Source organism: Poromitra crassiceps (genome assembly GCF_964638095.1).
Source record: "Poromitra crassiceps genome assembly, chromosome: 10".
NCBI lineage: Eukaryota > Metazoa > Chordata > Actinopteri > Beryciformes > Melamphaidae > Poromitra > Poromitra crassiceps.
In genome coordinates, this window is record NC_139631.1 from 47142162 (window position 1) to 47164356 (window position 22195).

At 44.0% G+C, this 22195-nt stretch overlaps 1 protein-coding gene across 1 annotated transcript in view; it reads right to left on the reverse strand.

The window, feature by feature from the left end:
* Positions 1–3036: 3036 nt before the first annotated feature.
* The window catches only part of p2rx7 (purinergic receptor P2X, ligand-gated ion channel, 7), a gene marked incomplete at its 5' end in the record, with an annotated part of 43986 nt that continues 24827 nt past the window's right edge, over positions 3037–22195 (reverse strand). The window contains 7 exons of the mRNA XM_083645061.1: positions 3037–4003; positions 7188–7295; positions 7550–7654; positions 10693–10754; positions 12698–12792; positions 15775–15911; positions 19595–19730. Of these exons, the coding sequence (XP_083501187.1) occupies positions 3491–4003; positions 7188–7295; positions 7550–7654; positions 10693–10754; positions 12698–12792; positions 15775–15911; positions 19595–19730 (1156 nt within the window). The 3' untranslated portion in view covers positions 3037–3490. The remainder of the gene's footprint in view (positions 4004–7187; positions 7296–7549; positions 7655–10692; positions 10755–12697; positions 12793–15774; positions 15912–19594; positions 19731–22195) is intronic.

A 22195-nucleotide genomic window follows, 5' to 3' on the forward strand; every position in this document is an offset into this window, starting at 1 on the left:
GTGTTCATTTTTATTTATTTATCAATATCCCAAAATAGTGATAACAGTTTGGAGACTATCTAGCGCAAGCCTTTGAGATACACTACTGCATTCCAACAGCAATCATCGAGAACAGCTAAATCAAAACACTCCAGTGGGTCCATTCCTCGGATTAAGTAAACTGCAGCAGCCCCGATATGAGGATTTCATCTCAAATGTAAGGAGATGAAAGAACGTTTGTTAGAAAGAGGCTACAGCACAGCTGTTATTGACTGGGCACTTAACCCAGCCAAACATACAGACCGTGCTTCTCTCCTGTCCTAAAATACTAGAGAGAATACCGCCACCTTCTGAATTTTAGCAGTTACAGAATATTATCTTCACAGTGTGGAAAAACAAAACGATGTCCACCCAAAGTGCTCCAAAACATAATAAGTGTCCATTCTGTCATCCACTCATTTGTCTGAGTTTTCTCAAATGCTTCCCTCAGTTCTAGTTCTAGTTCTTCTTGTTCTTCTTCTTCTTCTTCTTCTTTGCGTTTATTAGCAGAACCGGGAGTACCTCGCTTCCATGTCTTAAAAAAAAATTGTATGGGCTATTAATAACTTCAGTAACTACTTATTTTATTGTTTACCCTCGTTTTATTTGCTTAGTGGTATCTATTTTATCTGAGAACTGGATACAGTAGGCTACATGGAGTTGATACTTGAATTTGATTGAGAGTCTGAGACACATGATTTTTGTGTGTGCAGGGCAGGCTAATTTGGATCTTACTGCTCTTATTTGAAGAGCTGAATATTTCAGACAAATAGAGATCATTGCTGAGAGAGAGAAAAAGTACATTTTAAGATCCTAAATGTCAATGTCACCGTGCTACCTTCTCACACAGACAGGCAGACAGACGGACAGACAGACATGTTATTTTAATGTGAGCCAGCTAGCTTTACAAACATTCTGAGAATTAGTGTTTGGGAAGTATAATTAGTTACTTATTATTGATTATTCATTTAAAAAGTAATACAATTACTTTACTTATTTGGTTTCAAAAGTATACTTGTTACGTCAACAATCAGCCAAACGTCATACATTTTATTTATTTGCCTATATATAGGACAAAAACAAACACTAGTCTCGCAAAGCCAGACCTATCTCCACTTTTCATTTCAACACTATGCCAGTGCATAGTGTTGTTGTAATAAATGATTTGGGAGCAACTTTTGTCCCCACTGTCTAAAAACTATAGGGTCACACTTTAAAAAATAGCAATTAGTGCATAAAGGGCTAGATAAAAAGTAAAATGACTGAATAAAGACATACTCAAAAAAGTACAAGTACACAAAAAGCTAATCAATTACACTCATTTGAGTACTTGTAATTAGTTTCCTTCCATCTTGTATTACGGCTGTAAGTATGTACAACTTATCCTACTTAAAGTACAGCTAAAAATGAACTAACATTTAAGTGCACTCTTTATAAGTTTACTTAAATACACTTCTAATGAAGTGGAATTAAAGTGCACTACAATAAATCATACTAGTTGTGTATTAAAGGAGAATTTCGTTTTTTTTTAACCTGGACCCCTCTCCTCACATTAATTATGATCTGACCACTCACCCAGTGATCTCCGCAGCGTTTCTGGCCGTCCTACGCGTTGTTTTGAGATCAATCCTCTCCAATCCAGTCGTAAAATAGAGCTCCGTGGGGGCCAAGTGGCCGCCTGTCTTTCCTGCATCTAAATAGACAGTTTTATTACCGTTTTCGCCACATATCATCATAATCTCATCCCTCAACAAACACCAGAGTGATATTTTCCCCCGGGGCTGTTTCCTGGTGTCTCCCAGGGATCAAATTACCTCATTCGTGATCTCGGTCACCAAGTCTCGTCAAGTCCCGCGATACTTTCCTGCCGGCTGGCCGGCTAAAGTATACTTAGGTACAATTTATAATACACTTGCAAGAAAGTACGCTTTTTAAAAGTAAACTAAAATACCACTTTAAGTATTGGAATAATGAGTATATCTATTTTTAGTACATTTAAATTGATTGAAGTATAATTATAATAACTTTTGTATACTTAAATTATATTTCAAATATACAAAAGTATACTACTTTTTCACCTGGGCATGATGGAACCATGATGGAAGGGCCCACATTCCAGGTAAGATAAGACCTTTGTGAGCTGTTACTAACTCCATGTCTGCCCTATAAAGGCAAACGGCGAAAAATGTCTTTAAATATATTTTTACTGCGCAGCCAAGCGATATGAAATACGATCTTTGAAATGCAGTGATTTGTTGACTTAGTAAGAGGTTATTCTTCACCCTGTTATTCTCCTCCTCCGCGGCTGACTGACAGAAATGACTACAGTACATCTCCAAGTTACTGCCTTCTCTCCTCTGTAAGGCATGTGGTGCTAGTATGTCAGTGACTTCTCTGTGTTGGTGCAGTAACTCTGATGGGCTGCACTCACACTACCAGTATATCTCGAGTCCGAGTCGAGTCTCAAGTCCCCAGTGTTCGAGTCTGAGTGTAGGTGGAATACAACGCATGTGCCCTGACACAAAGTTGAATAATGTCACAATATTAATATACCTATCAATATCTTATGCCAAATTATTTGGGCCTATTCCAAAAAAACAAAACAAAAATATATATATCAATTAACAAGTCAAGTCCTCCCATCCAACTTCAGATTCTGAATGCATGAATGTTCGAGTCCAAGTCCAAGTCATCAGTGCTCAAGTCCAACTTGATTCATAAGTCCTAAAAACGTGTCCAGGACTTGGACTTGAGTCTGAGTCAAACTCGACTCGACTATAACACTGCTACAGGTCTTCCCACTGGTCTAAACTGGATTTCTAAACAAGGTGTTTTAGAACTGCAGGTTCATCTTTGGTCCAAGTACAACATTGGAGAAAACCTTTCATCAGACAGAACACACTGACAAAATGACTTTTCGTCCAACAATTTTAGTTGTAAAAAAAAACAGAACAAGGAAACTTGTGATGATATGAATGGCAGTTTCAATATCAAAAAATGCTCTGTCAAATAATTACAATTAGATTTTTGTGTGTGTGTGTGCAATCTGTCAGCCCTAATTCACACAGCTCACCTGAGTTGGGACACCTCCGCCTGTGGGTAGTGTTACATAAGAGTACAGAACGGACAGGCCAACTCAGTCATGCACTTCCGGTTGCCTCGTCTAAAAGTCACTGGGATTTTTGTATGGGGATTTCAGTTAATGAAATAAGGTCTGTGGTTAACAAAAGTTTATAAAACGGCAAAATTTGTGTTCAGCAAGATAATCTTCACACCTGAGCTCCACTTTTATCACTTTCGAAGCATTTTCTGAACATCGCAATTTAAAAAATTTGCATTTACGCTTCAAAAATCATTAAGATTATCGTGCTGCATTTAATCAAATTCCCCCATACAAAAATCCCATTGAGATGACGGAACCGCAAGTGCTAATATCCAGGTCTTCCGGACTCATTCGGTACTCTACTCCCCTTCACAGCTCTCCGTTAGAGGCGGTCTGCGGGGACAGCGGGCTGAAGCCGCTGTACTGCGTGTCGGGGTCAGGGTACTCCTCCCTGATCCTCTGCATGCAGCAGCTGGGGATGGCGGGCGTGGCGTCTGCGGGCGGGACTCCGAACCTCCAGGCGATGTACTGGCTGTAGGCTGCGTGACGCAGGGCGGCCGACCGCCGCTCCCCAGCCAGAGGGGGAGACAGAGGGTCCCGGTACAAGAGCACCGCCTCCAGGAGGGGGCGACGCAGCACCAGCCGCTCGAACAGAGGAGAGGAGGTGAGGCAGCGGCCGGCCCCCCGCCTGCAGCACAGCGCCTCCTGAGGGAGAGGGGAAGAGGTGCAGCAGGAGCAGCGGCACCAGGCTGGGGGGGGCGGGCTGGGGTTCGGGGCGCGGTCAGGGCTGGTCTTAGGGTCGGAGACACTCGGGGTCGGCCGGTCTATGGTGACGTCCTCCTGTAGCTCATACACCATGGCCCCCATGTGTCCTGGGTCCTCCTGCGGGCAACAACAATACACACATCTAGGATTAGATTAACTCTTTCTCTGCCAGAGTTTTCTTTTAAATGTTCCCAGCCACCGCCAGCGTTTTTGATCATTTTGGCTAATATTTCAAGAAACACAGAATATTTTGTTCTATGAATATGTATGTATATCAAAAGACATATAAACACACACATGCACGCGCGCGCACACACACACACACACACACACACACACACACACACACACACACACACACACACACACACACACACACGGCCCTAATGGTTAGGGCTGTCAAACAATCAATAATCGCAAATTAATCAAATTTTTTAATCTGTTCTAAACCTACCTTAAAGGGATATTTTTTTTATAGTTTTTAATACCCTCATCACCATGGGGGTGGACAAATATACTATTAAATATGCTTTATGCATGTTTATTATGAGAGTCAGAGTTTCAGTAGAAACTACATTGGAATTGGGGTGCAAAGAGCTTAAAAACATACATAACAAATCACACCGACAACATGTAAAAACATTTAGATATCGTATAAAAGAGTAAAAAAGTAAGATTCCAGTAATAATTAACTTATGCTCCTGTGTCCGCCGATCTTTTATGCTCCTGTCAGTTTGTTTTTGTACTTCTGTAGCACTTTTGAGATGTATTGCAAATAAAAAGTGCAATACAAATAAAATTGATTGTTATTATAATTAAAATGCAGGATATTAAAGCGCACAATAATAAAGTGCTTATCCATAGAATCAGTATCGCATGGATAACACTATAACACATCTTATACAAATGAGAAGCAACAGAAAAAAAGCGCATGGTCTAGACTCTAGGGAATCTAGACAGGTGCATAGATCTAACATTTGGTATTGTTATCATTTAGTCTACACACTGTGCTTGTTATCATTTAGTCTACCTCTCCCCCCCATCACCCCTCCTCCTCTCCTCCCCCCCACCACCCCCACTGCCCTCCTCCCCCCGACCACCTCCCCTCCCCTTTCCCCCCCACCTCCCACCCCCCACAGATCCAGACCGCCCTCTCACCATCACTGAGGATGAGGTGCGCCGGTCGTTCCTGCGCATCAACCCACGCAAGGCGGCCGGCCCGGACGGCATCCCCGGGCGGGTCCTCAAGGCCTGCGCCCACCAGCTGGCAGGCGTATTCACAGACATTTTCAACCAGTCTCTCTCCCTCCGACGAGTTCCCTCCTGCTTCAAAGCAGCGACAATCATCCCCATTCGCAAGCAGCAGAAAGTGACCAGCCTCAATGACTGGCGCCCAATAGCCCTCACGCCAATAGCCAGCAAGTGCTTCGAAAAGCTGGTCATATGAAAGATCCGCCCCACACTCCCCCCGGACCACGACCCGCTACAATTTGCTTACCGCCCCAACAGGAGCACAGCGGATGCAGTAGCACACGTGCTCCACATCGCCCTGTCCCACCTGGAGGGGAAGGACACCTATGTAAGAATGCTGTTCGTGGACTACAGCTCAGCATTCAACACCATAGTACCCTCCAGGCTGGTACGCAAGCTCAAGGATCTGGGACTAAACACAGCAATGTGTGACTGGATCCTGGATTTCCTGACAGACCGCCGCCAGGTGGTGAGGGTGGGCAACCTCACCTCCTCCCCACTGACCATCAGCATAGGAGCGCCCCAGGGGTGCGTCTCCAGCCCCTTCTGGTACGATCTCTACACCCACGACTGCGTGGCGACTCAAACTTCGAACACCATCGTGAAGTTTGCAGACGACACAGCAGTCGTGGCGCTGATCTCGGGGGGGGGACGAGACGGCCTACAGAGAGGAGGTGGGGGCCCTGGAACAATGGTGCCAGGACAACCACCTCTCTCTGAACGTCTCCAAGACCAAGGAGACACCCCCCAATCACCATCAACGGCACAGTGGTGGAAAGGGTGGACAGCTTCAAGTACCTGGGAGTCAACATCCACCAGGACCTGACTTGGGCCGGTCACACCGCCACTGTTGTCAAAAAGGCCCAACAGCGACTACACGGACTCAGGCGCCTGAAGAAATTTGGGCTAAGGCCAGAAATCCTTAGGGACTTCTACAGAGGCACCATTGAAAGCCTGCTGACTGGCTGCTTCACCACCTGGTACGGGAACTGTACCACCATGGGCCGCAGGGCGCTACGGAGAGTGAGACGCGCGGCCCAGCACGTAACAGGATGTGAGTTGCCAGAACTGCATGAACTGTATAACCAGCGGTGCCTCAGGAGGTCCCTGAAGATCATCAAAGACATAAACCATCCCCACAACAGCCTGTTCTCCCTGTTACCTTCAGGGAGGAGATACAGGGTTCCAAAAGCACGCACAAATCGCTTGAGGAACAGTTTCTTCCCGCAGGCCACGAGACTCCTTAACATACACAAATAGTGTAGTAGCCGTACTGTACCGTACTGTAGCTGGCTGCTACCATTACGTATGTCTAATGCTTAATTGTATGTTTAATAAGGTATATGCTATTTGCACCTGTATGTCAAATACGCCGAATTTAAAATGTTTAAGCACGTCTAAAGTATGCACATGACATGTGCACCTATGTGCAGTGAATATGCCACTGTCTCTGACTTGTCTTATCACTATACTGCCTTATTGCTTGTTGTGTCTCTTGTTGTTTTTGCACTCATATGCCCTGTTATATTTGTACTATGTTGTACACGGAGTCCACAGCACAAGAATTTGACACGTGATACTTGTACCATGGAGTGACAATAAAAATCTTGAATCTTGAATCTTGTTATCATTTAGTCTACACACTGTGCTTGTTATCATTTAGTCTACGCACAGGGTGCGGTGTATTTTAATTTAAATGTGTTTTTATATGAATGACACAAAAAGCAAAGAAGATTATGTACATTTTTATCTAGAACATTGACCTCACTGAATTTCCCAGGGTTCTAGGCCTATTTTTTATCCTGTCTTTTCACATTTTGGCATTTTGTCTTTTTCAAAGATATCTTAACACAATAAATGCATGAATCTGTCAATTGGGTATTTATCATGACAGGTTACAGAGTTTGAAGTTGAGATGTCAAAATGACCGCTTACAGCTGTTCTAGTAGTTATGGAATTCTGGCTCTTCTAGTGTTGAAACAGCAAATAAATAAGCCTCTATAGTGAATCAGACATTGTCACCACGTCCAAATGTTGCACAGTAGCTAACCTTGCTGGGCTGTACGGACAGCGGCTTGACGTCTTGTAAACTTTTCTTCTGCGACCTCTTCACCAGCCGGATGTGCTTCTCATCCACGAAGGACACAGAGAGGATGCACTGCAGAGGATAAGACACCAGCGTCCCGTCAGAAGATTATATGAAACATGAATTAATGGCCGCTGTGCAGAAACTGGGGAAATGCTAACAGGATACAGACTTCACAGACTTCCATCTGGTGGTGGGAAAGTGACGGTTCCACTTCCCATTTCTATTGAAAGGTCAGTAACAGGAAACAGTATATGAGTCTAAACCTATGTATCATTTCCCATCTTCCGTTATATCAAGTCACGTCAAATCAAACCATCCATCACCTGCTGTTTGTCCTGGACCGACTCCACCTTCCTCTCAGAGTAGTTCTGCCTGGCCTCTGCAGAGTAGCAGCTGGTCCCAATCAGCCAGTCAATGAACATCGTGGTCTGAGACAGACACACACACACACACACACACACACACACACACACACACACACACACACACACACACACAGACAGACAGACAGACAGACACACAGACAGACAGACAGAGAGAGGGATAGACAGACAGGTAGACAGACACACACACAGACAAACAGGCAGGTAGACAGACAGACACACACATACACAGGCAGGTAGACAGACAAGACACACACACACACACAGACAGGCAGGCAGGCAGACAGACAGACAAGACACACACACACACACACACACACACACACAGTCACACACACAGACAGACAGACAGACAGTCAGTTCATCCACAACACCTACACATCACAGTTAAATGGGCAAAAAAAATGTATTTCATTGGGGACTATAGTCACAATTTGAATTGTGGCTCTGTATGTAGACCAGGGATGGGCAACTTTGATGATAGAGAGGGCCACAAAAAAATGCCCTCGCTACCAGAGGGCCAGGTTTTGCTGAGAGCTGGGGGCCGATCGGCGCCGGTGCAAAGGATTTGGGGCATTTGGATCAGATTTTATCTTAGACCCACCACTATTTCATTTTGCATCAGTGGACTGCAGCAGCATTAGATTACTCATACAGTATTTCCAGACCTAATGTCAATGATCTGCATTGTAAACATTAGGCTACACAAGGTGACACCATATTCATCTGCTTGGTCAGTGAATTGACTTCTTCTATGAAATGTGTAAATAAAGTTGGCTTTCCTTGAATGCAATTCATGCAACACTTCGCTGCTCAGAAAGTCGACAGATGCACTCCGCTTCGTAGCCCGTTTTGATATTAAGCTGAGTCCGCCCACCCAGGTCACTTACAGCATGCGCCAGTAGCAATTAACGAGTGCAGCTATCCTCCCTGCTCAGCGGACTAGCAGAGGGAGGGAGGGAGGTCTACCCTGTGTGTGTGGTGGGGAGCGGCAGGCACAGTGAAATTTGGGCACAACATTCAAATGAACGACTCTCAAGTAGGACTCGGTTCCCTTCGTTCATAGCAAAGAGCCGTTCAATAGATTCAGATCGTTCGCGAACGTCACAACACTATTCTCAAAGCCTGTGTTGAGGGTCACACAAGAACAAAAATGCAGTCTTGAAGCTAAATACTGTAAATCCAAAACCAACAAGTTAATTATTTAAATTTTTACGTCAATGTAGAACAGTCATTTCTTACACATGAGATTACTTTTAGCCTTTTAGTCATAAAGATTATTGAAAGATAGCCTATTCCATATTCCAGACTGAAATGTTATAACAGAAGTGGAGTATTGGCCAGAATGACATGAACATTTGGACACTTATTCAGCGGGTATCTTGTATGTTGTGTTCAGGTGCACTGTAAAAAAAAAAAAAAATGCAATTCCAGCACGGGCCACACAGGATGCTGCCCGCGGGCTGCCAGTTGCCCACCCCTGATGTAGACAAAAGCCTCAATTAAAAGGTAGTAGAAAGCATGACAATAACTATTGATGATGTGATGGAACGCAATGCATAGAAAATGCCTGGAAAGAAACAAAAATATAATTGTTACTTATGTTTATCGAGCATCTGGATCCAACATTGAAATGCCAATTAAATCTCAAGGTTAATTTCATTTGTGGGGATTTCTTGAGTCTTGAAGAAAGAAGATCCTGCACACTGCTCTTGCTCAGCATCTCCATTTATGGATCATTATACATTTCGGTCCCGCTGGACCTTCATCAAGTGTTTTACAGCATTTCTGCCACAGGGAGAAATTGTGGGGATTTCAACATAGACCTGCTAAATCCTAAGAAGCATAACATGACTAATGAGTTTATGGAGTGCAGTGCCGAATCTCGTGGAATTCGGCATGGCGCCACCTACTGGCAAACATAAAAAGTGGTTTATGAACCATTCGTTGGATCGACTTCAGACTTGGGGATTGCACTTAGGGGGACCTGACAGAGTTCAGTGCTGAATTCCATGCTATTTGGCATAGCACCACCTACAGTCAAACACAAAAAGTGGTTTATCTCGCGAACCATTCGTCGGATCCGCTTCAAACTTGGGGAGTGCGCTTAGGCCTTGGACTGACTGCACAGACGTTTTTCGCATGTACACGCCTGGTGTTGCCTGCTGGTCGCTTGGTGTAGCAGCTTGATTGGCTCTCTTGCTGTATTTCCGTCTTCAATTGGTCGATTTCAAACTGGCCCCTCCTCTTGTCGCTGGCGTCCGCCACTTATCGCCTTGCAAAGCATGGGATACCATGGCAACGCAATCCAATACATAATGAATGGGCTGCAGCAACAGCCAGCGTCTACACGTGACAAACGTCGCTGCAGTCTGCACATAGCGTTAGGGGGACCTGACGGAGTTCAGTGCCAAATTTTGTGCTACTCGGCATAGCGCCACCTACTGGCAAACATGAAAAGCGGTTTATTCTGAGAACCATTCATCCGATCGACTTCAAACTTGGGGAATGCGCTTAGGGGGGACGTGACAGAGTTCAGTGCCAAAGCTTGTGCTATTCAGCATAGTGCCAGGCAAACACAAAAGGCTGTTTATCTCGAGAACCGTTCGTAGGATTGGCTTCGCAATCAAATGCACTTGTGGGAACTGGCGGATTACAGTGCCAAATTTCGTGCAATTCGGCATAGCACCACCTACTGGCAACACAAAAAATGGTTCAACTATTCGTCAGATCGACTTCAACTTCTGGGAGTGCACTTAGGGGGACCTGACGGAGTTCAGTGCCAAATTTTGTGCAATACGGCATAGCGCCACCTACTGATACCTTACACACACAACACAATACCGGGCTGGAGTCGAAGCAAACTAGATTTGAAGGCAGCGTAGCGGCCTGATAATCGAGTATATTAAATAGCCCATTGTGTGTGTTTGAATGTCTGTGGTCACTAGAGTTTTGTCACGTCAAAGTTGGGTCAATAAGCCAATAAGGATTGGAAACGCCTGGGGTAACTGTTTACATCATGTATACAGGATAGATGCATGCACGGACATCTGTACACTGTGAATTGGGGAGTCGTCTCTCACCAGAGCGTAATACGACAGCGTTGATCCGATGTAGATGATCAGCTGGATGAAGCTGAACTTTCCTGCCTGCACACAAAACAAAACATTTCACATTTTAAGCATGAGGCTGCTGACACTGTTCCACAGCAACTTAAAAGGATAAGGTTGGTGCATTTCTTATCGTCAACAAATCCTTTGAAAATAACAAGCACCAATTTTGTTTTTCCAAATAATCTCATTCATATAGCGGATGCCCAGTAAAGCCATGTCCCAGCAGCCATAGAACTTCATTGTACTAAAACCGTTGTGTTGAAGCCTTGAGTTTGGCGTTTTGGCCGTTGCCATCTTGGTTCCGCTCACAGAGCCACAGCGCCACCTGCTATTGGTCTGTGATCGGGGACCTACGCGATCATTGGACAGGTGACCTGTCAATCACAACCAAAACAACAACAAAAAAAGATCTATTTTACTCTAAACTGATGAATTACATAAAAATTCACCCCCATACAGTGGCCATAAAAGGTGAAATTAGTTAGAGACCAAAACCGTATGTTTATTTAGGCTGTAAAGTCAGGCATTTTCTCATGGGAAGTGAATGGGTATTGACTCCCTTTTGGAACCAACCTCAAGTGGCAATTTCTTCCACGTTAGCTTCATCTGTACAAGCCCAAGAGTGCGGCTTGACTAAAACAAATGATTAGAAACACATCACAGAGCCATGCTGCTGCTCTGGCAGCATATTACATCATATGGCCCCGCCCACTTTATATTACATCATCACCATGCACCGGCCCCGCCCACTTTCTCCTCAAACAACTTCGACAGCCGAAGCCGAACAGCAAACACCTTTTCTCAGGAAAGTATTTCGTAGCACAGAAAATAGTCCCCAGAGTAATTAAGGATCCTTTACAATTAGAATTTTATTAGGTAATAACCACAATAGCCTCATATGATTTGTTGATGGTAAGAAATGCATTAAAAACTACAAGTGTTATCCTTTAACAATGAGCTGAATAAGCCTGAATAAAGTCCTAGAGATCACTGACATTACAAGCAACAGACAAAAGTGTAATGTTCAAAGCCACATCAGCTTGACAACAGATTTGACAAAATCTCCCTGTGTCCCTAAAATGATAAATTACAGAAGAGACGAGTTGGAGGATGAGAGAGAGAGAGAGAGGCTTCTTTTTATAGAGTGGAGACCTAACCATGTTGGAGGGAGTACAGGAGCGAGACAGGATGTGAGAAAGAGAGAGAGAGAATATTGTAAGCAGGCCCGTAGCCAGGGTTAGAGAATTACCGAGGTCATTTTAGCGTGGCGTGGGGGGCCCTAGGGGGGGCTGTGCCCCCCTGGATAGAAAAATTTGTCCATTTTAAAGTAAAATGCTTCAATCTGGTGCACTTTGAGAGCAAAATGAAGAGGCTACTAGATCTATAAAGAACTACATACATCATGTTAGATTAATATCCTCTTTACTGTGCTGTTGCTTTAGAATGATCCAAAAAATAAATGTCTCCCCATATAATATAATTTATATTCTGCATACAGGTCACATGGCAGAATACTGCTCAATTAAATACAATGGCCCATCTACACAAACATCACTTACAGGGGAGTTACTTACCCATTCACTTCAATAGAACTGTCCCCAGAGTCTAGCCCCAATCTAGCCTCAATGCAAAATCTGAATGTTGTGAGTTATCTCTCTTCCTTCTATAGCACACAGAGAGGAAGCAAATTGTTGCATTTCCGATCAACTGTCGCATTAAAACATCAATGACAGATTAATAGATCTGGGGACCGGGGCTATTTTTCCAACAAAAAAAAAAAAAAAAAAAAAAAAAAATTGGTGTGGAAAATACCGAGGTCATGACCTCGGTGTCCTCAATGGTAGCTACGGGCCTGATTGTAAGGCTGGCTTTACATGGTGAAACTTTCATGCAACTAAACTAAAACTGCAGGTTGCAAATTGCATGAAACAATTTCCATGCAACTTGCCAGTTACACAAAGCAATTCCAAAATACTTGCCTTTCCGAACACCATGACGTCAAAGCGGATCCCAAAAGCTTTGTACAGCGTGCGCTCCTCAGCTCCGTTCACTGTGTTGTACTTTGCAAACCTGATCAGAAGACAGATGTGACAATAATGTGAAACTGCAGCCAACAGACAGATGGGATTCATTGTGAAAGTCAAGCCGATAGAACCGATGTGCTCAACTCAGTCTTAAAGTGCATCAGGTGCCGGCCCAACAGACCATACCATGTCAGATGAAATGGCAGCGCTCACAAATAAATTTGAATGGTTTGATCCAGCCAGGGGTGAAAGTGGTTTGAATTTCTTGCAGGAACTATAGGCTACTACCCCAACCTTCATCATTTCATATTGTTCTCCTCCCACCCCCATCGCCTGTTCTTTCTTCTGAGGAGGGACCTGCTGCTTCTTGTTGAGTCTCCTCTTCCTCCCTCTGGCCCTCAACTGTTTTAATTAAATTAGAATAGCATTTACAACTAAATTCATCAACAGTCAAACAGTCTCTGTCTTTGAATTGTCAGAACAGTGGGCAGATAAATTAATGAACAGATTATTAGTAAAATAAAATATCTCAAAATGTATCCTACAATGTGTAGGAGTAGGATACATACAAAATGTTGTACTGTATGCACACAGACTGTGTTCTGAGTAAGCCACTGTCTAGTTTGCTAGTAAGCTAACTTCATGTCCATTCTCTGGTCTAAAAATTAGCATCATCACCTGTATTTGCATCTGAGGGTGGGTTTTCATTTTGCAGAGGCCCTCAATTTGCTCTCTTCTTCTAACTTTAGCCACATTATCTGCTTCTTTATCTCTCTCCTTCCTCTTAAACATTTGAGTTATTGTTCGTTGCATGTTTCTGCTCCTTTTGTTCTGAAAACAATGGCAAACATGTTGGGCTCGTTTATTATCCATCCTTGCCCGCTGCCCGGTGCAAATTGCATTAATAAAGTAGGTGCATTTGGTCGCAAAATGTCCGGGAACAATAAATCAAACGCACCTTTATACAACAGTTAGTTCCGGCCGAGTAATTTGATTGGACAAGAGTTGCCTACCGCCATCCATTTCACGTTAACAGCGCTGGCACTTCAGTGTGTGTGTATCACTCATTTCACTGCGCCTCCTCCAGCCTGTTAGCTGCTGTTACTCGCCCCACAATTGCCACAAAGTAAACCCATGCCTTGCGGCACATCGCTGCCTCTCGGTGGTTGGAAATATTACCGTTTCTGCTTGCTTGGGAACTACACTCGTGCAGTCCTGGGGGAACTGTTTGCCGGAGCGGAGGCAAGCCGCAAGCGAGACTAGACTTGACACAGCCCAGTCAGTGCAGCAGCCTCAGCGGCATTCAGGAGCTGCGTGCTGGAAGCGCAAATCAGCCTACACACAGCACGGATTAAAAACCACTGACAGCCTGGTCTAAAACACGGAACAATTTAGAAGCAATTTATGAGAGAGACTGTTGTTTATTACCTCAATGACATAACATCAGCCATGCATTTCCTTGTTGGAAATTATGGATCGACTGCACTCTGCAGCAATCGGATTTTGATTGACAGGCAGCTGCATGTCTTCCCCCAACGGCGTTCAGACCAAAAGTCTTACCGGAACTGCGCACCGGACGGTTCCGGCCCACTTTCACCAGTGCCCCATAGTATAAAGCAGGAGCCCCCCTGGTGTGACCCTATAGTATAAAGCAGGAGGCCCCCTGGTGTGGCCCTATAGTATAAAGCAGGAGGCCCCCTGGTGTGACCCTATAGTATAAAGCAGGAGCCCCCGTGGTGTGACCCTATAGTATAAAGCAGGAGCCCCCCTGGTGTGACCCTATAGTATAAAGCAGGAGCCCCCCTGGTGTGACCCTATAGTATAAAGCAGGAGCCCCCCTGGTGTGACCCTATAGTATAAAGCAGGAGCCCCCCTGGTGTGACCCTATAGTATAAAGCAGGAGCCCCCCTGGTGTGACCCTATAGTATAAAGCAGGAGCCCCCCTGGTGTGACCCTATAGTATAAAGCAGGAGCCACCCTGGTGTGACCCTATAGTATAAAGCAGGAGCCACCCTGGTGTGACCCTATAGTATAAAGCAGGAGCCCCCCTGGTGTGACCCTATAGTATAAAGCAGGAGCCCCCCTGGTGTGACCCTATAGTATAAAGAAGGAGCCCCCCTGGTGTGACCCTATAGTATAAAGAAGGAGCCCCCCTGGTGTGACCCTATAGTATAAAGCAGGAGCCACCCTGGTGTGACCCTATAGTATAAAGAAGGAGCCCCCCTGGTGTGACCCTATAGTATAAAGAAGGAGCCGCGGATTGATTTCAATTGTGCAGATGTCACAAACGTGTTTGTTTATTTCTGTTGTCATTTTCAGTCGTAATTGTAAAGTTAAACATGTATACCCAGTTAAACACGGTGGTCCGACCTGATGTTTGGTTGTGCTTATTTTATGTACTGTGTTGATAAAGCAAATCTACCCAACAGACATGTCACCTAGTTTTGGGTGAACTCAACCTGTATTTTTTTATTCAGTGGCCCAACAGGTAAATTAGGTCTCCAAACTAACGTTAGTGAAAGTATTATTAAAGAGATATGAAAGCATCAAACATTAGACGTAACCATTTTCTCTTTATCTCAGTTGTCTACACAGACGTTATTGTAAACAAACATCATGATTTGGTCTATAAGCAGCCGTGTTAGACAGCTGATGACTGGTATGCCAGCATAGTGGATGTGACCTCTGACCCCATGCAGGGCTTTGGCCACACAGACCTTTAAAATTAGATGGAGACATTCCAGGTCCCGCCTGTTGTAAGAATGGTACTCTTTCAGTCTCCGTAAGGGGCGTGGTTATCAGCTTGTGATTGGCTGTCTGTCAATGGTATGAAACTTCATTGGTTGACCAGTCTCTTATGGGGCATGGCAGTGGCAAAACCTCCATGGCACAGATACAGTAAGTGACTGGAAGTTGGTGTGTCCCTATCTATATTAAAGGTCTGCTTTGGCCGGGCAGCATGACCTATGACCCCATGCGGGGCTGATGACCTTTGACCCCATGCGGGGCTTGGGCCGGGCAGCCTGACCTGAAGTTGAGGCCGGGGTAAAGCGTCTTGTTGCTCTCCTTCTCGTCCAGCCGTCTGAAGGAGTATCTGGGGAGGCAGCGGTGGGCGAAGCGGTCCAGGTTGCAGTCCCACTTGATCTGGATGCCGATAACGCCCCCCTGTGGCCGAGAGGGAGAAAGCAGCATTACCACCACACCTTAAAGCCCCAATCAGTAAGATTTTTGACATTTTTTATTGTAATATAAGATCTTTTTAGTCTTAGGACATGGTAGATTGACTGGTAATAAGGAGACTCTCGGCTTTATTTATCCCACACCGCCCTCCATTGGCCAGCACTGGGACTAAGCAGTTTGCTGTCAGCGTCCCGTGTCAATAAAATCGGAAAAAATAAAAGGATGTGCGCATGCGCTGTACAGTGTAAGCGCTGTCTGCCTGAAAGCAAGGAAGTAACTCGATTCGGATTTGCTACGAAAATGATGTTTCACGGAACTATGGATTATTATTTCATCACGTGGTGAGTACCCGATGTCACAACATGTACATAGAGCTTTCTGGCGCTGTGTTTTGTTGACTTTGAACGGCGATATCGTTATCGATACTAATGCACGCAGAGGGCGCAGTTGGAAAAGTTACTGAATGGGGCTTTAAACATCAAATTCAAGGACTTCCCAAACCCAATTCATGGACCCAACAAGGCAGTTTGAGACACGGTTGAAGGTTAATTACCGTTACAACACTGAGAATTTTTATAATGAGAACTTGCAGCTTTACAGAAGCTCACAGACAACTATTAAGAAGAGAGAGAGGCTAGAATGTTTCAGCACTTCCCAACTATGCTGTGTTACACATTAAGTTAAAAGAAAATCTAAATAATTAAAATAAATAAATTAAAGCACTTTAATTATTTTCCCCTCAAAATGACAAACTTTCAAGGATTTCAAGGACCTGTGGGAACCGTGAGAAAGGTTTACCCAGACCCCCAGGGCTATAATGCAGGAAATGCAGGACTGGGGGAAATAGTGTGATCCTCCTATCACATACAGCCAGTGAACCCCTCGCTGTCAGGTGAACAGAAGCAGCTGGCAGCTGCACATGTATCGGAGGAAGCATGTGCTAGTCTACAACTCTCCCCAGATCAGCAGATCAGGTGGCGCAACGACCGGGACAGCAGGGCGTATAGAGTACCGCAGGGATGATGTATTTTTGTAGTTGGAAGGCTGAAGTCTCTGACATGTTGGATCTTCAGGGTAAAAGTGAATGGGCTTTTAGAATGGGGATTTCGCTTAAATGCATAAAATAAGGTCTGTGGTTAACAAAAGTTTATGGAAGTGGTCATTTGTGTTCAGCAGGATAATCCCTTTTATGTCTTTTGAAGTGTTTTCTGAAAATCGTGTTTAAAAAACGCATTTACGTTTCAGAAACAGCCGCTTCTTTTCACCTCACAGCGGGGAGCTTCACCAGCAGGATGTAGCACATGGGACTCGTGGGAGGATCACGCTATTCCTCAACACCCTGAACAGACCCTGACCGACCAGAAGAGGCGCTAGCCAGGACAAATACCTCCAATCTGGCTTCCCACCCGCAGACACAGCCAATCATGCATGCCTGTATTGACGCCCGAACAAGCCGGAGGTAACGTGGGGGTGCGAACCTGTGACGCTCGTATTGGTAGGCAGCGAATCTACTGCTACACTACCCGGATGCCCCCATGGCTACACAAATAAACTTGACTTGACTTGTAACAACATAGGCGTGTGGTGTGTACGTACGATACTGTAACTGATGGCATGTTTTCAAATAGGGAACTAAAATTAATTGTATCATCTTAGTCACTTCCATTGTGCCAGCGGACGTGTCACTTTTGTGTCCATGGCTGCTTGTTTCTGTTCTCCATTTTGGTTTCTGGTGTCATTGGGTGTGACACCAGTGTCACATGTTGTGCTGCGTGTGATGTAAAGGACAGATCATCAGACTGAGACCCAAACCCCCCATTTAGACTTGATTAAATCATTCATTATACATATATATATCGTAAAACTTCCAATAAGGGCCCGGCCGTTTATTATGCTAAATCGAGTTTGACCCCAGGCGTTTAAAGGAGACCAGGCGGCAATTGGAGTCAGGCGGTTATTTCTTTATTGTACAAAATTGACCCAGGCGATTATTGTTTTTTGTACAGATTTCCTGGTCAGCAGTATCAAAATGCTCATAATATGGTAAATATACCCCTACTTGCACAACTCCACTACTTCCTGAAATGAGTATAGGGCATCTTGGTTTCCTGTCCTACACTATTGGATGAACTGATTAATGTCAGGTGTGCCTGATCACTGTTGTTGTGACTGCAGCAGTAAGGCACACCTGACATTAATCAGTTCATCCAATAGAGAGCCGCAGGGATGACGTATTTTTGTAGGCTGAATGCGGAAGTCCCGAACTTCCTGGTTCTTCACTGTTTCTGTCTATGGGATTTTTGAATGGGTTTTTGGTGCGATGCTTCAAATAATGTCTGTGGGCAACGCAAGTTTAATCAAATGCGAACCAAGGTTCAGCGGGATAATCTTCACACATGAGGACCACTTTCATGAGTTTTTAAGCGTAACTGCGAGCCCTAGAGGTAAAAAGCTCGTGCTAAAATAATCCAGAACTACACACAGTGTCGCATAGGCGTCCACGCATTGATTGCGAGAGAAAGAATTTCCGCGTTCACTCGTGATGACGTATAATATCCGCGTCGACATTGTAGTCTCATTTAGCCGTTTGCTAGCTAGCCACCCTTTTAACGGCACATAAAAGCTTCAAAACTCATAAAAGTGGTCTTCATGTGTGAAGATGATGTTACTAAACACTGGTTCGCGTTTGATTAAGAGATTATTAGAAGCATCGCGCCAAAAACCCATTCAAAACTCCCATAGGCGAAAACTGTGAAGAACCAGGGCTGTTAGCATCGATGATTTCCGGACTCGTTACTGCGGCTCTCTATAGTGTAGGACAGGAAACCAAGATGCCCTACTCATTTCAGGAAGTAGTGGAGTTGTGCAAGTAGTCTATTGGGATCACTGAAAAGAAAATTCTAATAACCGCCCCCGGCTGTTATTGGAAGACCGGCGCTTATGTGCACAATTGAGTTTGACCCGGCGGCAATTGGGGACCAGGCCATTATTGGAAGTTTTACGATATATGTGTGTGTGTGGAGGACTGATGATTGACGAGTGATGCCGTATTGTGCAATGACTGACGCGTGAGGAGTGAAACAGTAATGCAGGAAGAATGACAGCGTTTTCGTGTGAGGACTGAAGGTGTTTCAGAGCACACTCGACATGGTTTTACTAGGAGACATGACAACTGACAACGCTTACTCTGACGGAGGAGGATGCCCTAAAATGGTTGCCGTAGTTGTGGCTCTGGCTGGTGTCGGGACAGTCTGTTCTGTGACGATTAGAATCTGTACCTATTATCATACACTTACAGATTTTGATGCCAATTGCCCACAAGAACTGATGACTAGTGTAGACAAAGACAGACCCAACTGGGAATCCTTGCTAAAATCGGGTGAATAGTCTTGTAGTGTAACCTCAGCTTGAGTCATTTTTGGGAATTAGCCATGCTGTTATCCAGGCCACACTGGACACGACTGACATCCTACTATATAAAAACAAGCGTGAATTCACAATAGCTGCGACCACATAATGGCGACCACATATGTGAATTCCCGAAAATGCAGAATGCAAAGCAGAATTTAGCATTTTCCCTAATTTAAGCTTTTTATGAGCATTTTGGCAATCCCCAGGTATGGAATAGTAGACTTTAAGGGAAGAAACTTTATAACAGCTAAGCTCACCTCCACTGCCATCTCAGAGAATTTCTCGCGGGCCTCGTGCACCATGTCTCCCAGTCTGAAGATGGGACAGAGCGAGTCGTTGCTCCTCTGACAGCTCCTCAGGTACGCATCGTTCATCTCCGGCAGGATGTTCCTCCTGCAGCAAGCAACCAGGGATGACTGATTATATAGATTCCTCATTCCAGGCTCACCAATAGACACTTTTCACAGCAGCTAATTTGTGTATTAACCATCGACATATATGGTATTAACAGGGTAAACACAGGTGTAACCAATAACATTAATGATGGTTTCCAACTTCGATTCCATTTAACACGTTCACTGCCAACGACGTATTACTCCGTCAAAGAAAATCCAACGGTTGACTGCCAGTGACGTATTACTCCGTCAAAATTTTTTTTTTTTTTTTTGACCGTGGGATGTGCATCTAACCCTTTTACATCTCTTATATAATTATTGGAGCCACCGAACGTTTACAACCCATTCCACCGACCCACTAAGTGGCGACAGTGCTTTCCTGACTTGAGGAAGGCAAGCAAAAAGCAGTGTGAGGAAGCCATTCTCATCAAAATGGATTGGCGAAAACGCTTTCGTTTTCGCGCTGATTGCTGGCGGTGCGGGATTGCAAATTTGCATAATAGATTACGGGTGGAACACACTTTGAAACACGCAGCATAAATATGACCAGAATCGCAAAAGCTTCATCAAAGCCCCCAACCAAAACTCCAAGAAACGAGCGAGTCCATCCAAACTTCCTCAAAGAGTGGCCGCGCAGACAGGCACAGCAGCAGCAAAGCAGTGAGACTGGTGACGCGAGGTTACCGCAGCAACAGAAACGAGCTTGTGACACGGCCGCTGCAGCCAAGAAGACACACACGGAGGGAGGAGTTGGAAGCAGAGGGGGGTTTCCTGCTGTTATGGAGGAAATTACTGTTCAAAACTATTGTTTAGATGTCTGACGTCTTACTGATGCCAAAAATGAATGGTTAAAGTGACTGTTCTATCGAATTTCACAAAAAGCCGTTTATCTCAGAATAATTTTTCTGACGCTGAAACCATGCTGTATTCAACTGCTAATGCTTACATAACTACTAACTCTACAAACTAACTCTTTTAGACAGAGAAAGCACACATTCTATTAGTTCTTTTGAGATATTGTGTGTTCACAAAATCTTAGCAGAAAAGAATCCTCGGGTCTTGAAAGATGAGCCAGAATCCTCAAAAAAACCCTCTGGCAGAACCTACCTACAGTAAAAAAAAAACAGCTGGCAGTGAATGTGTTAAGTGTTCCAGTGCCAGCCCTCATTAATTTGGAAGAACCTTTAGTGCTGTTTGAGAGTCCTAAGATAACATTTTGTGAATATGGGCCCTCGTATCTACTGTAAATATAATTCTGAGTAGTAATTCCAGTTCAAGATATCTGTAATTCCCTTAAATTCAAGATACCTATCTCCATTGTCCTTTTTAGATATCTTAAATGAAGTTTTAACTAGTCAGAATGAGTTGTATATATCTACAATGTGAAGTGTGTACCCCTCTGTAATTCCTACTGGTTTCCAATAGAGGTCAACACAAGTCATAGACTAGAGCAGTGTTTTTTGTTTTGTGTGCGTGTGTGCGCATGTGCGTGCGTGTGTGTGTGTGTGTGTGTGTGTGTGTGTTTTGAAGGTAGTCATTTACAACATCATGGCAATATTACATTTAACATACAAGGCACATTAGTAACAAAGACAGTACAACATGTATGATAGGAAAAAAATGATACTAAAATAAATAAAAGTTAAATTGAAATAAATAAAACAAATCATCCATATTTATGCTAGAGGTTCTCAAATATTTTCAGATCTGTATAAGCTTTGAGGAGAGACTTTGCATGTTTTATTTTCATTAGTTTTAAGGCACTTAGATGATTGTCCACAAGGTCCTTTTTAAAAACAGAGAAAAGGGGTTTCATTTCCCTCCATTTAGATGCATGGATGAAACATTTTGCTAAGAGTATCAGGTTGTTCAAAACCAAGTCACTTTTACTGTCCTCCAGGTTTATCCCAAACAAAATGTTTTCTCTTATGAGAGGAGCAAGAGGATGGATTTTGGTCGACAGCCAATAATGTAAATCTTCCCAGAAGCATACGGGTATACAGTTGACAAACAGTTGATCTGTCGTTTCAATCTCAGTGTCACAAAAGCAGCAATTCTTATGATCGACACCGAATCTCAATCTTAGCAATTCATTGGATGGATACATTTTGTTAAGAATTTTGAAATGGACTTCTTTTGTTTTGGGGCTTAAAGCATAAGTAATATAGTTAGTTCTCCATTTTTTGATATGTGATTCTGAGAACATAGTTGGATGATGGAATTCCTATTTGATCTTATTGGGTACAGAATATTGTTCAGGTGATTGCATCAATTTGTTATCAGTTTTTTCAATCATAAAATCGTGACCATTAAAATGGAGCGTTGGCAGGTTTATCACACACGGTTGAGTGTCCATGTTTTGGACCAACAGTTTAACTGCAGCAGGAATCGCTTTGGTCACTTTGTTAAACTGAGCAGGCGTGCAAGTTATGTCATATTTCAGACAGAAGTTTCCATAAGATA